Consider the following 18,001-nt stretch of genomic DNA (forward strand, 5'->3'; position numbering starts at 1 on the left):
ATTCCTATTTTCCTCCCAGACTAGCTGTTAATGTTCTTCCCCTCTCCACAAACTATTCTGTATTACTTCTCTGTGCACACTGTGTATCCTCTCAGGAGAATGTAGGCTCCATGAGGGCAGAAAACGTTCAATTTCTGTCTTGGTCTACCCAGCACCCAGTATTTTGCCTTGCACGTGGTAAGTATTTAATAATTATTTCTTCAATTAAATTTAATCCTTACCCCAAAACTATTCATCCTTCTTTATTGTAAATAGTTTAAATAAATTCTGTTAGTAGGAAAGTTAAGGTCCCTCACACTGTGACCCCAACCTACCTTTTCCCAAACTTATTTAACACTGTACTAGAAAACAGCTCCTCTACACAGTCTGGTCTATGATGCCTCAAATGCCTTGTTCATTCTTACCAACACACCTTGGATACAGGGTTCCCTGAAAGCAGAGAATGTTTTTTATTTAATTTTTTCATATCCAACAATGTCTAGCAAAACTGCTTGTAAACACAGTGATGTGAAACACACCGGAATGCTCTAAACTTTATACTGCTTCATCTTACTTAGACTAGGGAAATAATTTATTATATTATTTGATTTGAACTTACTGCATTCTGAGTATATCTCCTGAAAATCTCCAGCTGTCATAGAAAAGTTTGAACCAGGAGGAAGACTATGGGGATCAACATCAGGAAAATAGACTGGTCGAATCTGATCAGCCGATCTTCTGTTATTGCTAAATTGATGAATCCAAGGATAAAGTTTATGTGTGTTAATTTCAGAGCATCTGCAAAAACATGAAAACCAAAATGAGTTTTAACTAAACATTTTACTCAAGGAACTATTTAACTCTAAAATACCATTTTTTTATTAGATATATTTTAATTATAACAAATTAGAACTGGAAAGGACTTAAGCTGTTGTTGTTCAGTTGAGCCTGACTCTTCATGACCCTGTATGGGGGGGAGGGCTGTTCTTGGCAACAATACTTCAGTGGCTTGCCATTTCCTTTTTTTAGTGGATTAAAGCAAACAAGTGACTTGCCCAGGGTCATACAGTTAAGTCTGAGGCTGGATTTGAATTCAGGTCTTGCTGACTCCTGGCCCAGAGCTCTATCCATGAGCCACCTAGCTGTCTCCACTTAAGCCATACCCCCTGATTTAATAAAAGAAGCAGCCATAGCTTAACTAATTCCCCAAGGCCACAGAGGTGCCAAGGAGCAGCACTAAGATTTAAGCTCAAGTGCTTTGACTTCAAATCCAGTGCTCTTTCCACCAAGCTGTCCATTATTCTAAAATGTGATACAAAATAAAGCATAAAAAAAACACTAAAAACTATACGACTCCTTAAATACACACATCTGAAAATGTAACACCTAAGAAAATGGGAAGATCAGAGGGTTACAGATCAAGAGTTGGAAAGGCCATCAACTTGGATCCTCTCGTTTTAAACATGTGGCTTTAAGGCCCAGAGACATTAAGTGACTTGTCCATGGTCACACCACTAGTAAGTATCTGAGGAGGTCTTCCTGAATCCAAGTTCATTCCTATATCTACTATACCACACACTCTAGTGTTTCTACTATGCCTTTTGTTTTGCAACCGTAATATTTTGTCCTTTAGACTGAATTAGCATAGCGAATTTGTCCATAAGACAAATTCTGGGATGCAATGTTAAGTCTAGCAATTGCCTTCAGAACTCTAAGATTCTTGGTTAATATCCTCCTTAACTGAATCTTGAAGGAAACTTAACATTTACTAGTGCTCCAGAAGAGAAAGTAGCATTTCTAACTCCTCTCCTGGCTGGTGGGTTTGCCCAATTAGGTGATGTTGATTATATGCATCTAGTCAATTGGGAGAGGTAGAGTGTATTCCTTCTCCCATAAGGTTTTTAAGCAATGACTAGGAAACCCCCTTTCAGGCACTGCTTGAACTAGATGGTTTCCAAGGTCCCTTCTGACATTCCGTGACTGGGGAACTGCCCTAATTACCTTCACTTTTTTTCATGGGCTTTTCAATGCTGCAAAAGAATAATCAAGCGACCACTGGAATTCCACAGAATAAATGAGAACATGATAATTTCTGAAGCAAAAAAAAGAGGCAGTCTCAATTATTCTGAATAAAGGTGCTTATAGGATTTGAAGTCAGAGGACTAAGGTTTAAATTCCAGCTCTGCTAAGTTACTACCCATGTGAACATGGGCAAATCATTTAAACCCTCCATATCTCAGATTTCCTCAGTTGCAAAGTACAAGGTATTAGACACAATGATCTATGTGATCTTCCAGATAAATGATCCTATTCATTTCTTTAGTTTTTATTCTACCCCAACATTTAGGTACTTAAGTGTGTGGGTAAAAAAGTTATTTCTATGCAAAGTGATTGTAAAATAAAGAACACCTAAAATATGCATGAAAGTTCATATAAGCAAGCAAAATGTAATTCTTCTCTTGGGAATTTTACATCTCAGATAGAAAGTAAATATAAATACCTGTTGAGTACAAAATTGGAAGAAAAGAGCATAAAAAAACTCCATTCATTTCCTTGGCAAGCATAACCTAGCATAGCTATTTCCCAGGCCAATCTTCCTAGTCCAGCACCAGGTACGAGAATATTTACTTTGGAAGGATCCCTGAAATTAAATAAAAACATGACAATGACGTCCAAATCCGTAATGTTATAAAAGAGGAGATAAAAAAAAGAACATTCCTGTTAAAAATTATTAAAAGAGTAAGTAGACTTGTCCAAAGTTATGCTCTCCTAAGAAAGTGATTTTCTGTAAATATTTCTCCTAAATATTTTAAGAAGCCAAACTATGTAAATTACTAAGTGATCTACATCAATAGATCATCTCTGAGAGTGGATCTGGCTAAAAAATTAATGCGTGGCCAACCTGTAAATAAGTCTTTCCAAACTTAGTTAAATTAGTCCTGGGATCAGGCATACAGTCCATCCATCACCAGATATGTACTCACAGCTTTTCCAACTTTGGTAGGATTTGTCAGAGCTTATTGTTATCAACTTCAAGAGCCCAGGGTAACCCCCATAACTGCACTAGGGCTTTAATGGAAGATTTTGCAGGAAGCAACAGTAAATAAGGAAAAGGAATGAACAAGACTACTACTGTAAAACAGTAGATAACTACAGCACTGAGGTCAAAGATGATACAAATGCTTAATCCACAGCAGTCCCCACCCCAGCTACCACTTCTATAATTCAAATTCTTCCTCCTCCCCAAAATATCCCAAGAGGCATCAGAATACTGGTTTACAACTTCTAAGATCGCACTAGACATAACAGTTTAATAGCCAATATAGTAAACCATAAAAGATTACACCAGACATTAAGATAAAAACCACCTTAATGTTTTATAAATTAAAAATTTTTAAATAACAAAATCATTAGCAAATAATCTCAGTTTTAATAAACTTTTGCTAAAAAATTAAATAAAGTTAAGTAAAATTTAGGTTTCTCTTCCAGCCTAGGATTTTGGGGGGTGGGGGTGAGAGGTAGGGAGGGAATCAGGTTTTTAAAAAGAGACAACTTGAATTTGAACAAACCTTACAGTTTCTCACCAACCTTTGTCATCTCTAATTACTTTAAGCTTTTAGTGTTAAAGTCTAGTTATATACCACATTACTGAATAAGATTTTTTTTAATGTATTTAAAAAGTTTTTGCATTTAAATATTCACCATCCACATGAATAATACAGCATCTTGGAGCTGTAAAAAGTCTTAGAAATAATTTAGTTTAACATGTCTATATTCTACAAATTAGAAAACCCAAGCTAGGGAACTTAAGGGTCCTGTTTGAGGAAGTCACAGAACATCCCTCTCTTAGCACTCTATTCTCACTTCTCACTTCTCCCACTGAAGGCCAGCAACTGAAAAGAGAGGAAAAAGTGAAAAGAGAAAAACCTTTAATTTGCCTTGCTTTCTATTTCCCACCTCTGCCTATCTCATTGTCCTTCTCAGGGGTCCTAACAGACCTGGAGATGAAATCTCCAGGAGACTTCAAGGATGAAAAATGTAGAGATTGAGGAGAACTGAAACGACATCTTCTCTAAGCCTGTCCTTTTGTAACTAAGGTCCAAAAGATTTAGTGATTTGCTCAAGGTCACACGGGTAGCAGGTATTAGAACCAGGATTCATACCCAAATTCAAGTCCTGCTGATTTCAAATCCAGCACTCTTCCCATTGCACTGGGAGGATCAGAGTCCATATTTTTTCTAAAAAATGAACTGAATGTTACTTTAGTCCTTTGTGCACCCAAGACTCATCAAAGCACTTTGGTGTAATTTCTCTCCAGAAGTTAAGCTGAACAAGAATAATGGGATAGGGAGGGCTATGAGAGAAGACACAAGAAGGAACCTTTCAAATGGCAAAGAACCAGAGAGAAGCTATGGGTTTATGTATGACAAGACAAGAACCCTGATCCAAAACAAAATAGGATGGCAGCAGAGAATGAAAGTAGGGGAATGTAACAATCCTGAAATAAAAGAAAGGGGATTATTTAACTATGTGGTAGGTGTTTTTTCATTAAGGGATAGGATATAGAAGTAATCCCCCTAACTTATTATCTACCACTTGACAGAATAGTCCTGAGGCATTAACTCCTCATCTCTGCCACACTAGCCCAGCTACTAGCTTCGCTGGGCCCCTTTCTTAATCCTAGGGTGATAGTGCGTGAAGAGGTAGAAGTGAGGGGAAACACATTCAATTCCCTCCTAACCTCAGCAGGTCAACTCACTCTGAACCACTGATGTCCAGTTCTTTGGTGTGGTCAAGAGCCCCAAAGTGGAAGGGCTTAAGTATCACTAGTGTGAATGAGTTTCTTGGTCATTAAATTATATGTGTGATAGAGAGGAAATAAAGAGTAGCAGGTCATGTGAAAAAGAGACCTGGATTTTGCTCTACAGGAACTAAATACTAATCTGATCAAGAAACTTAATGGCATCTTGGGCCTTGTGAGAACTCAAGGAGACTTAGGTTCCATTCTGGGTCTGCCACTATTTTCGTATAACTACAGACAAGACACTTTACCTATGTAAGCCAGTTTATCTATAAAATGTGGGGGCTGGGCTAGGTAACTGATGCTGAGGTCCTGTCCTTTCCAGCGCTAACATAATACTTTTCTATAATTTGAATTCATGCCATAAATTGTGCTTTAGCCTGAAGACACAAAGATGGTTGGCTTTAAATATCTGAAAAATGTCATACAGAAAATGGATTAAAATTCTACTAATGTCTCCAAATGACAGAACTAGGACCAAAGGGGCCTAAGTTATAAAAAGTTTGAGTTTAGCTTGATATAGGTCTTCCTTTATATACCTTCATCTTTCTTTCACATGACAGCCTTAAAGACAATTATCATAAACATCTTCCCTTTCCTCCCCAGTCTTTTCTTCCCTATGCTAAATATCCCCAGTTCCTTCAGTCAATATGACAGTGAATACAAAAGGCCAAGCGCACTAAAGAGAAACAGTCAATAAGCGTTTATTAACACCTATTATGTGCCAGACACTGTGCAAAGCATTGGGCAAAAAAGTAGCAAAGGCCATAATTTGTCACCTTGATTCCCCCTTTCAGAAGGAAATCAATGGAAGTTGCCCAAAGTGATTTTTTTTCTTTTCCTTTTTTTGAGGGGGCGAGGCAATCAGAGTTAAGTGACTTACCCAGGGTCACAGCTAAAGCAATTTTTAGAACATAAATTGGAAGACATTCCTGTTTGGGGGAGGGGTATAACTCACTTTATGTCAAATTTATTTTAACAATTCAATGTAATTGGAAAAAAAATTTTCTCTTTTGAACAGTCTAATATAGCCTAATTTTCATTGTTTTTCTATTTTGGATGGCTAACTGTTTTTCCTACACTTCAAACAAAACTCTAAAATATTTACAATTTGTTATGTATTAGACACAGCTAAATATCAGCTTAAAAATATCAAGTTTGACAACTATGAAAAAAGTAACTGAAAAATGTCTGCATTTTAACAAAGACTTTCAAGATGTAATTTTTAAGCTATTAAAATGAAGTGATTAAATTACAAAAAAATTTGCAAGGATACTTTAAACAAGAACATGCCCTTCGACATTAAAAATGTTCTGATTTGCATGCAACCTTTCAGGAATATATCTTGATACTGTAATTTACACTTCTACCAGACTTACGAGTAGTAGCACCCTTCCTTAAGCCCCATTATTTCTCCCCTGAAGAGAAACTCTTATTTCTCTATTTCCCAACCTTATTAGTAAATTCATTTTTAATAATAATGACAATGCTTAATCTTTGAGTAATTATAGCACTGGACAGACCTAGAGAAAAAATAGTTATTTTAAAATAAAGACAGAAAGTAAATCAGAATTTTTAGTTCTGTTTTTAACGTGGGAAGATCGGAACTTGGAGGAAACAGGGTGATTGCTCTAGGAATTCCATGCTTCTCTTAGGGGAAAGACTCAGATTACAAATGGATCGTTGTTAAAAAAAAAAAAAAAGAAAACTGAAATAAACTATTTTCCTTAATGCTGTCACTCCAAAGGCCTTCAGATGAAGAGGGAGATAACACAATCTGTTGTATTATTTTGGAGTAAACTTGTTTTCTTATGCTGGGTATACACACATCCTACAAGAGACTCAATCCACTGTATTGGCCCATACTATGTATTCAGGAAATCACTGACAGTATGTTTTCAATCCTGGTTACTGAAATTTAGTCATATCTGTAGTTTATTAAATACAACACCTCTCTCTCATCTAAAAACCAAAAGAAAACCACCAACAGGTTTTAGAGAATTTTTTCAGTGAGGAAACTTATTCCTATAAAATCACAGGGCTAGGCTAGATCTTAGGACAAGGGTCTTTCCTCTCCTTAAGCAACTAAATTTTATATCTCTGAATTTCTCAATGGTTACAGATGATTACTTTAGCTATTCACTGTTCATTTTTGTGGAAATAAGAATACTCCTTTTGTAATAAAAAAAGATTGCATCTATGCAAGATTTAAACTCATTCAGTCAGCAGAGTAGTATTTAAAATATCTATATGTCTAAGTGATAATCAAAACAAAGAACAGTACACTACTACAGGAACAGAAAGCCATTACTTTTTTCTCATACCAGCTAAAACTTTGTATCTATCCTTATGTTAAATGCTTTCCATGATCCAAATGTGCAATAGAGAGAATGAACCTAAACAGCATTGCAACTTATTTAAAAAATCCAGAGATGTCAAAGAAAAATAAGTTAGAAGGGTTTTGCTTCAAATCCCTTATTCATATTGCATAATTATATGTAGAGCAGACAAGTGTATCCAACTACTAAGAATCACAGACTCAGAGAAAAGAAGAGTCAGAGAAAGGAGCTTCAGCCATACACTATCAGATTAGTCACTTTACAGGTTGGTTTTATTTAACTGTTTGTTATAAGGAAGAGGGAGTATATAATCATTAAACATTATGATCTAAAAACAAAAGGTATCAATAAAATTATTTGAATAAATATGCAAACAGAATAGTGAAGTAGAAGTGACAATCAATCATGTGGAATCCAAAGGCAAAATTTCTGCTCATATGTTTGTTTTGAAGGGTTGACAAAAAATAAAAGGAAGAATCTATGAGAGAAATATTACTATCCTTTGAGACAAAATGAATGAATATTACCTCAATAAGACTATGTCCACAGTCATACAGATCAAAAAAGCTCTCAATAAGTTTATTATCTTTTTATAAGTATTACTGTTGTTTAGTTGATTAGTTGTGTCTGACTCCTCATGACCCCATTTGGGGTTTTCTTGGCAAAGATACTGGACTGGTTTGCCATTTCCTTTTCCAGCTCATTTTACAGATGAGGAAACTGAGTCAAATAGAGTTAAGTGATTTGCCCAGGGTCACACTGCTAGAAAGTGACAGAGACAGGATTGGAAGTCAGGAAGATGAATCTTCCAGAATTTCAGGTATGGCAATCTATCTACTGAGGCACCTATCTTCCTTAGTAAGTAAAGACAGGACGGATGGGCGGAAGGAAGGAAGGAAGGGAAAGAGAACACCAATGAACCATTAATAAAATACAGGTGAAAACAAGAAGCTTTCAAGGGGATACAAAATGAAGAAATTTTGTTACTGTGTTAAATTTTATCCTACTTAAAAAAACCTAAACTATATAAGAAGTGAAGTTTCATACACAATCTTTTTTGATCCCCTTTGTACACAGAAACATTCATGTTTGTGGATCATTCATAGTAAGAAGGAAATTTTTTATTTCACTTCCTTAAATAACAGAAAATATCAAGGAGAAAAATATGCCAATAAAAACAAGAAATTCAGAAAGAGATACAGAGCAATTTTGTGACTGTGCTAAGTTTTAGTATACTAAAAAAAACCCAAACTAATATTTTAAGTGTATAACATAAAATACATAGGACTGTAAAGGAAACCAATTGTATATGTATATACTTATTACAATATTCTTTTACAAAATCCAAACTTTCACTAACCTTTTGGGGGATCTGTGGATCCCAGGTTAAGAATCCTTGCCCTTGCTTTTGATCTATGTATCTGTCTCTACACAGCTACAAACTTTAAAGTATTAGATAAATGCTGGCTATTATTGTTATCATAGACTTGGCGAGGGCACTGAAAGGATAAGTGACTTGACTAAGATCACAAAATATGCAGGCAGGACTAGAACCCAACCCTTCTGGCTCCAAGACTGGCTTCTCTCTCCACTACAATACTGTCTCTCATCTCAAAGAAGATTCTATCTATTCTATCATAATTGTGAAATATTTATAGCATATCTAGAAAGCACCTGAGTGACTTCCACCTAGTGCCTACCTTCCCAGATCATTCTTTATGTGCTTATATATTCATTTGTTCTCTCCTTTCTTCCTCCTCTCCCAGGGGAATGTAAACTTCTTTCAAGTAGGATTGTTTATCTGGTCCAATCCCTTCACTTACAGACAAGCAAATGGGCCTAAGCTTAGCTAAGGTCAATCATACTCGAAGCTTCTAGAGACCCTCCACAGCACCTATCACAGAAGCCTAAAAATAGGAAGCATTTATGGTTATTGATGATATTGAGATCTGATAACTTACTTAGGACAGATCCAAGACAGGTTTACTAATGACAGGATATATACTTCTTCTGTAGCTCTAGGTGACTTTCCTAGTATTGACCAGTTTAACAGTTGCTAAATAAATACCTATTGGTTAACTTTCTTTCATGGCAGTGAGGCACAGTGAAAAGAATGACCTTAGACAATGGAAAATTTGGATTTAAATCCTGCTTCAACCATTTGTTAGTGATTTAGCTTGAAGCAACTAATCTAATCTCTTATTGTTTCCATTTCCTCATCAGTAAAATGAAAGGATTGGGGAAGATCAGATGTGTCAAACTCACCACCTTCAAAATTTAGTGTGGCTTGAATATTATTAAAATGTGTAACTGGGGATTGTTTAACAACATAAATAAGAAGACTACAATACCACATGATGTTAGTTTGTGGTTTTCTGAGTCCACAAGTGACCCACAAGAATCCAGCTCTACTTGGGTTTGAGGGTCTTGGACTAGACAATGTCTCACGACCACTTCTGCTCTGATGTTGTTTCACTAGCTCAACCGCTTCTAGATTTCTAATTCCTGAATTTGTCCTTCCATCTTCCAACTCTGTTCCTTTACAAAAGTGGTTCCTGCTGCCCTTCCTCCCCCAGCATGAAACAGGTTCCCTTTTTAATCGCTCTCACTAAGCACTAAGTCATTCAACCTGGTCTTGGGAAATATTTAACCAAATACACACACACACACACACACACACACACAATAGAACACAGATGTTAATATGTTGGTCCTCAGGGATCCTTATGTGGAATTTGGTGGCCCCAGTTTCTATAAAAGTCTGACATCACTGACAACCCAGAGTGCTCTAGGTAATTCTCTAAACGTGTAAGGTACATAGGAGGTACCCAGACCACGGGTCCAGTCCCTCTTCCCCCTTTAAATCTTTAGCTTCAACTTAAGTGCCACCTCCTATAGAAAGCCTTTCCCTAGTTATTAGTAATCACTCTTTCATCAATAATCAATCAACAAACTTTAGTGCTTCCTATGTGCCAAGCCTGTGCTAAGTAGTAGGAATAAAAAGAAATAGTAAACATAGTTTATTTTTCCCTCAAGAAGCTTAGGTTCTACTCTTAACAACACATATAGAAATCACTTCATAAAAGACACAGAGTAGATGGAAGATAATCTTGGTAGAGAAAGCTCTAGCAGCAAAAGGCACAGGTCAGGAAAAAACTTCCTGAATTAAATGATGCGTTGAAGGAAGTCAGATGTTCTATGATGCTAAGATGAGAAGGGAGAGACAATTGTAGGAATGCAAGACTGTAAAGACATGGAGACAGAAAACTGAGCACTGTGTATGAGGAACCGCAAGCAGGCCTATTTAGAAGTGTGTGGAAGGGAGTCATGTGTAAGAAGACTAAAAAAGCAGGAAGTGGCCAGGGTGGGAAGAGCTTTAAGTGACAAACAAAGGAGTCTGTATTTGATTCTAAGGGTAAGGCAGAGCCACTGGAGTTTGCTGAGCAGGCAGGACGTGTGAGCTTTAGGAAAATCACTGGTAGCAGTGCTGTGGAAAGACTGGAGCACAGGAATACTTGAAGCAGCAAAAAGCTACTGTAATAATCCAGGTAGATGGTGATGACACCCTAAACTAGCGTGAGTGCTGTGTGAATACAGAGGCAGAATATGGGACAAATGCTGTGGAAGTAGAAATGAAAAGCTCAGTCAGCTAACTGGAGATATGGGGTAAATGAGAGGGAGTAGTAGAGGATGATCATGAAGTGATAATGAAGTCCTGGGTGACTCAAAGTATGTTGATCCCTTCCCTTAATAGTAAAAGGGAGTTGGGAACAGAGCAGGGTTTGGGGGAGAAAATGAAGAGTTCAGTTTTGGATCTACTGAATTGGAGATACCTGAGGGTCATCAAGTTTGAAAGTTTTAATAGGCAACTGGTAATATGGGATTAGAGTTCAGCAGAGTGTCTAGAGCTATATATACAGATCTTGGAATCACAAACATAAAGAGGAAAACCATACCCATGGGACCTGAAGAGGATACCAAGTGAAACTGTGCAGAGAAAAAAGAGAAGGTTCAAGATAAAGCCCTGGGAGACACTTACACTTAGTGAGAGGGACATGGAGGAGGATTTGGCATGAGAAGCTGAGAAGTATCAGACGTGGACTAAGAGAGAAGAGTCACTGAAACCCAGAGAGGACAGATTATGCACAAGAGGAGATCAACAGTGTCAAATGCTGCAAAAAGGTCAAGATGGAAGATGGAATCAAGAGAGGAAAGTAACAGGAAGAAGAACAGTCTTTGGCAAATTTATTAGATAGAATTTTGTTCAGAAAATCCAAGAACAAGTCAAAGTGAGTCATTTTTCCAGTCCAGAGTGGCTTAGGGAGACAGAAAGGTCTGTGGACCCTGGAGAAAGAGTCTAGGTAGCATTACAGAGCCCAGGGACTGAAAGGCAATTATTATGCATCAACATAAGAAGAGATCCCAGAAGAACCTTGAACTAGTACAGAATGCAGGAACGGGTGCCAACTGTCAGTCCTATCAAACACTACGCAGTTCTGAGCCCACACCTAGGGAAGTAGAGAAGAGCAGTCACTAGTGGGCCCAAGTCAAGCAAGAAACAAGCTCAGAAGCAAACTTTAAATGTGTGGCTCTGATCTCAGGAGAAGAGCAGGGTCTCAATTCTAGTCACCAACTTAGGGAGCAAGTCTGTAGTGGAATAACCAGGCATCCCAGACCAAAGGGGAGTCTGCAGTTCATTTGTTCAGAACCTGCAGTCTCTAAGTGGGCTAATAATTATAGTGGCTGAGTCCAGCATTAATCTACTGAAACTCCTAACCAGGGACAGACACAAACCTGGGTGAAGAATGTACAGAGTTCAGACCAGGAGATGCAGTGAGCAGATTTTGCCCCAGATCACATCATTCTGGGAATACTGCAAGCTCCCAGTCTGAGCTGTGAGAGCAGCAGAGGGATCTAAGAGCACAGATGCTCAGGACAGACATTCCCCACAGAAGTACACAGAGTCCAGCTGTAATATAAAGTCCAAAGTCAAGATGCAGCCCAGAAGAATGACCTTGAAAAATGAAAATCAAATTGTAAAGAGCTATGCTGGTGTGACAGAGATAGCTCAAGACACAAATCTAGAATAAGATAATGACTTCAAAATACCTACATGCAAACCCTCAAAGAAAAAAACCAACTTGGACACATCCAACTAGAATTTCTAAAAAAGTTAAAGCATATATTTTTTTTAAAAAGTTAAAAACTTATTTTAAAAACAAAATGAGAGTGACAGAGAAATAAAGGGGAGGGAGGATGGAATGAGAGCTTTGGAAGATTTAAAGAGGGAATTAATAGCTTGGAACAAGAGGTAAAAAGCCTTACCCAAAAAAATAATTGTAAAGATTAAACTGACCAAAAAAAAGAAACTAAAGGAATCAAGACGTCAAGAAATATTAACACAGGGTGGCTAAGTGGTGCAGTAAATACAGCACCAGCCCTGGAGTCAGGAGGACCTGAGTTCAAATTTGACCTCAGACACTTGACACACTTACTAGCCATGTGACTTTGGGCAAGTCACTTAACCCCAATTGCCCTCCAAAAAGCAAAAGAAAAAAATAACACAAAATCAAAAGGTTGGAATATATCATAGCAAAAACTGATCTAGAAAACAGACATAGGAGGGATAATTTAATATTCATTGCACTACTTTTCTAGAAATCATAAAAGAAAACTATCCAGATCTCTTAGGACAGTGGGCAAAGCAGAAATAGAAAGAATTCACTGGGGGTGGCCAGGTGGCTCAGCGAGTAAGAGCACCGGCTCCAGTGTCGGGATGACCTGGATCAAATCCGGGCTCAGATACTCAGCACCACACCCAGAAATAACTGGCCGTGTAACCTTGAGCAAGTTACTTAACCCCGATTGCTTAAAAAAAAAAAAAAAAGAATTCACTGGTTCCCTTCCTGAAAGAAATTCCAAAATGAAAACTTCCCAGGAATAGCATAGCAAAAATCCAGATCAGAGGTCAAAGAAAAAATTGCAAGCAGTCAAAAATAAAGAATTGAAATAATGAGGAGACATTACATACAATTTAGTAGCTACCAGTACAAAGGAGCTGAGAGTTTAGAGTGCAATATTCCAGAAAGCAAAAGATTTAGGCTTGTGAGCAAGAATAACTTATCCAGTAAAACTAAATATAAACTTAGGGAGAAAAAAACGGACCTTTCATGAAACAGGACTTCTAAGCATTCAAGATGAAAAGATAGGAGCTAAGTTGGAAATCTGTTATACGATACAGTAACACAGGAGAAACACAAAAAGTGAATATGGTTATGCAACCACAAGAGACTAAACAAAGTTAAAATGTCTACATTCTTATATGGGGAGATGATATATTTAGCCCTGTAGAACTCCATCAACATGAGAAGTCTTAGAGGGGGTCTAACTGGACAGATGGCCCAGGAATGATTCTATTATGTTTGGATGACTGCAAAAGAAGAATGGAAAGGGTGAAGAAGAGGGATACACTGGGAAAGGCAGAGGAAGGGAGACAAGAATGGGAAAAATCATTTTACATAAATGGGGTATGTAAGGAGGAGGTGCATACAATCTTAACTGTATGCAGGGCATCAACATTTGAATCTCACTCCTGTTTGAATTGCTCAAAAGAGGGCAAAAAAAAAAAAAAAGGTACAGAAATGTATTTCATCCTATAGGGAAACAAGATGGAAAAGGGTTAAGGGTAGGGGAACAAGAGGGAGGGTTTAATCAGAGGCAAAACAAACTCTTAAATATAAGTGGGAAAGAAAGAGAAGGAACAATCTAAGCAACAAAGAATGGAGGGAAATACACAATTAGCAATCATAATATGAGTATGAATGGGATGAACTCATAAAATCAAAGAGGACAGGTGAATGGATTGGAAATCAGAATTCAACAACATGCAGTTTTACAAGAAAACACACTTGAAACAGAAAGATATGCAGAAAGTTAAAAATAAAAGACTGCCTTTTTATTTCAGCTAAAGCATAATAGTTTCTGCTCCAGCCCTTCATTATTGTCATGAGTTCAAATTTGGCCTTAGACACTTCTTAACTGTGTGACCTGGGGCAGGTCACTTAACCCTGTTTGCCTTAATTCCCTATCTGTAATAAAATGAACTGAAGAAGGAAATGGCAAAGCATTCCAGTATCTTTGCCAAGAAAATCCCAAATGAGATCATGAAGAGTCAGATACAACTAATCGACTAAACAACATTTATGGAAAATGACTGAATAACAAAAAACACCTACCATCTTCCACAAATACTAGAGAGATGGAAGGCAGGCAGGAAGGAAAGGAGAAAAGGGGAAATTATTGGATAAGTCATAAAAATCTTAAAGTAGAAAAATGAGATGTTCTGAGTTGTGCTCCCTCCTTAAATGGAGGCTTTGGAGTTCATGGCTTAGTGTAGTAGTTAAACCTTAAAGGAAAACAGGATCCCAAAAGGAAGAGATAAGAAGGGAATGCTGGTAGCCAAATTTGGCCTGAACAAAGTTCAGAGAGGGGATTAATATGACATAAAGTTTGAAAGACAGGTGAGAGTCAGATGATGAAGAGCCTCAAATGCCAGGCTGATAAGTTTTTACTGTATCTTACCTTCAGTTACTTATAAGTTTTTGAGAGACATGATCACCTCTATGCCTTAGGGACATTATTAAGGTGGTTAGATGAGTGAAAGATGGATTAGAGAGGGAAGGGCCTGGAAACAAGGAGCTCAATTAGGGTAAAAGTAGCCCTGGAAGAGATGATAATGGTCTCAACAAGGGTAATGGTAGTATGAGTGGAGAAAAGAAAGATGTGAGAAATGTTTCATATGTAGAACCCACAAGATCTGACTACTTACTGCCAACATAGGCTAAAGTCAAGGAAGACTGGGAAGATAATAGTGCTCTCAACAGAAAGAGTAAGTTTGGAGGAAGAATGTTATAAGAAGAAAATAACACTCTGAATTTGAAATGCCTACATAATATACATAAATAGATATAGCAGGAAGCATTTAATGAAGAAGTATTACTACTTTTAGAGAGAAATTAGCACTATATTATATAGTGTTAAACTCGAAAATTAAGGAAAACTGAGACATAATGGTCTGAGCAGTAACCAATAATTTGAGTCTATGGCCTCTCAAAAACCCCAGGTAGGGATCTTCAGCCTTCACATAGTTTTGAGAACAGAATTGGGTAGTGAAAGACTATGTGATTGGTTATAGGGTAGACACCATCATGGGAATGGTTATGTCAAGGAAAGTGGGCTAGTAACCACTCCCAAAAGCATATTAAGGAATGTTAATTGTTTTATGGGACCCATCTTGTAATCTTTACTAGGGGACCAAAACTACCAGACTTGCTGTCTCCTTGGAATAGATTTAAAAAAATCTCCTAGTTGCATTAAGGACAAGCAAGGACAAACAATGTCTTTTAGGGATGGCAATAAGTTTTATTTGTGGGGCTCATCTTTAAACTAACTCAGAGAGAAAGATAATTCCTGAGCTCAACTCAAGAAAATAGAAAGGTGGTTTTAGGCAGATGCAGACTCAGTTATAAAAATTCATACAGCATAAAATCAAGTACACTGTAGAATCAATACAGTAGAAACTAAAGGGTAATATTAATTTTGATCTTCTCAATAGATCTGGGAGTCATCTATGCATAAAGATACTTGAACCCATGAATTGTTAAAAAAAAAAATCTCCAAGACAATGTCAGGTCATTTAGTACCTTGTTTTCCTCATGTCTGAAATGAAGGGATTCAGACATGAGGAAAACAAGGTACTAAATGACCTGCTCAAGTTCACACAGTAGTAAGTAGCAGAAGCCCAGGACTGGAATATAGTCTCTCTCCAATTTTGTGGTTTTCACTGCATCATGCTGCTTTTTCCCAAGTTCTAAATGTATTTCCCCATACATGAGGTTCCAAGGCCAACCACAAAGGATTAATGTAATGGAAAGGATCTTATAATAACAATACCTTTTGCTTCTGGGTAAAACAGATTTCACAGACTGATATAAGAACCTATCATTTACTTATAACCTATAATTTCTGTTCAGAGCTGTAATTGGTACACTTCTGCAAGGGCATTTCCTCCACCAGTTCACCACTGCAGCACTTGCTCTGAAATGTCTGGGGAAGAAACTCCTCTTGTGTCCAAGGCTGGCCTGTTATCCTCTAGGCCACACCATTTCTAGTAACATTGTTAGGATGAGAAAAATGCATTCTGCATTCTAAACAGCCAACTTAAAAACCAACTTCAGGGACAGAAACCATTAGTACAATGGGTACCAACTGTGTATAGCACAAATTTCATTTTCATGAAGGTTGAAAATACTCCCTTCCCAACTTAAATTTAAATACTCAAAGTTTTTGATAGCAAATGCCATCACTAAAAATAGTAAACTCAGGGGCAGCCAGGTAGCATAGCGAGTAAGAGCATCGGCCCCAGTGTTGAGAAGACCTGGAAATCGAATCCCAGGCTCAGACACTTAGCACCCACCCAGAAACACCTGACCGTGTAACCTTGAGCAAGTTACTTAACCCCAATTGCTTAGGGGCGGCCAGGTGGCTCAGCGAGTAAGAGCACCGGCTCCAGTGTCAGGATGACCTGGATCAAATCCGGGCTCAGATACTCAGCACCACACCCTGAAGTAACTGGCCATGTAACCTTGAGCAAGTTACTTAACCCCAATTGCTTAAAAAAAAATAGTAAACTCTATGACTCAAGTGAGGCCATCTGAAATACTATTCACTAAATAACAATCTCAGATCAATACCGTATCAATAATTACCATTTCGATATAAATTCCAACCAAACAGAAACATAGTTTTTGTCATACTTTCCCTCCACTTACTTATCTAAAACATTTAAAAAGCATTATTTTAAAATTTCCACCATAAAGTAGGGTGTTTTGAAAAACCACTGCCTTGACAGTATAAAAATCCAATTAATTCATTTCAATTTGAAGCAGCATTTTTGGTAAAAAAAAAAATACTGCAGAAGGTGTTCAGAATGTGCTATTCTTAGTGCTTCAGTATTACTGACAAACACGTCACCACATTAATCTCAACCAAATTGGCTAAAAACAAAATCATTATTTACCATCTGTCCTTTGGAAAATTTTTTACAATTTCTTTAATGATTGGCTGGTAGCAGGCATCTCTCTCAGCTTTCCCAGTTTCACTCCAATCTCTCACAAATTGTTTCAATGTAGATTTTAACTTATCCATGTCAAATGTGGATGCTGGCATAATCTTCCCTGTCCCCTGTTTAAAATACAAACATCAGTGAGTAAAATCAGTTTTAAGAAAAGTACTCTTGAATAAATTTCACTAGACACGCTCAAAACAACTGGGAGAGCTATTACAGGTAGCTTAATAGATAAAGCTCTTGCCTCTCACCTCTATGACCAACATTTAAGTGCAGCTTGAGATCTTAAGTGAAATGAATTAGGTGGTCTCAAATAGCTCTCAACAGAGTCAGGTCCTTTATCAAAAACTACCATAGAATTGGGCAGTCATCTTTACTCAGGAGAGGACCAAACTTGAGCTGCCATAGACCTAACAGGAAGAAAGATCCTCCAGGTAACAGTAGTGATCATTTGATGGAAAAGTTCACACTGGAGTGGCCCACCTGAACCTACTGTATCAATACAAAAAGACGACTTCAGTTTCTAACACTGTCAGTCCCTTAAACTTCATAAAAGTAAATATGGTTTTAAAAGGACAGTATGTCAATGGATAGACTATACTGGTAAAAATATTGGCGATGTTAAATATTAATTTTATAGTGTTAATAACAAAATAAACTACACTGTCTAAAGTGAGAAGTGCTTAACTCTATTATGGCAGCGTAACATCAACCAAGTGAAGAGGTCAGCTAAAATGTGAATGATTATATTAGTAT

General features: G+C 37.3%; 1 protein-coding gene across 1 annotated transcript in view; it reads right to left on the bottom strand.

Annotated features, from left to right (window-relative positions):
• The window catches only part of CARNMT1 (carnosine N-methyltransferase 1), a 44,123-nt gene that overhangs the window by 18,999 nt on the left and 7,123 nt on the right, over positions 1-18,001 (bottom strand). The window contains exons 3-5 of the mRNA XM_069084608.1: positions 17,198-17,361; positions 2,480-2,620; positions 599-777 (exon numbers count right to left, since the gene is read on the bottom strand). Coding sequence (XP_068940709.1) covers positions 599-777; positions 2,480-2,620; positions 17,198-17,361 — 484 coding nt within the window. The remainder of the gene's footprint in view (positions 1-598; positions 778-2,479; positions 2,621-17,197; positions 17,362-18,001) is intronic.

Source organism: Petaurus breviceps, unplaced genomic scaffold, assembly GCF_028583685.1.
Source record: "Petaurus breviceps papuanus isolate PSGF00001 unplaced genomic scaffold, PetGlider_PUasm1.0 175, whole genome shotgun sequence".
In the NCBI taxonomy this organism is placed as follows: Eukaryota; Metazoa; Chordata; class Mammalia; order Diprotodontia; family Petauridae; genus Petaurus; species Petaurus breviceps.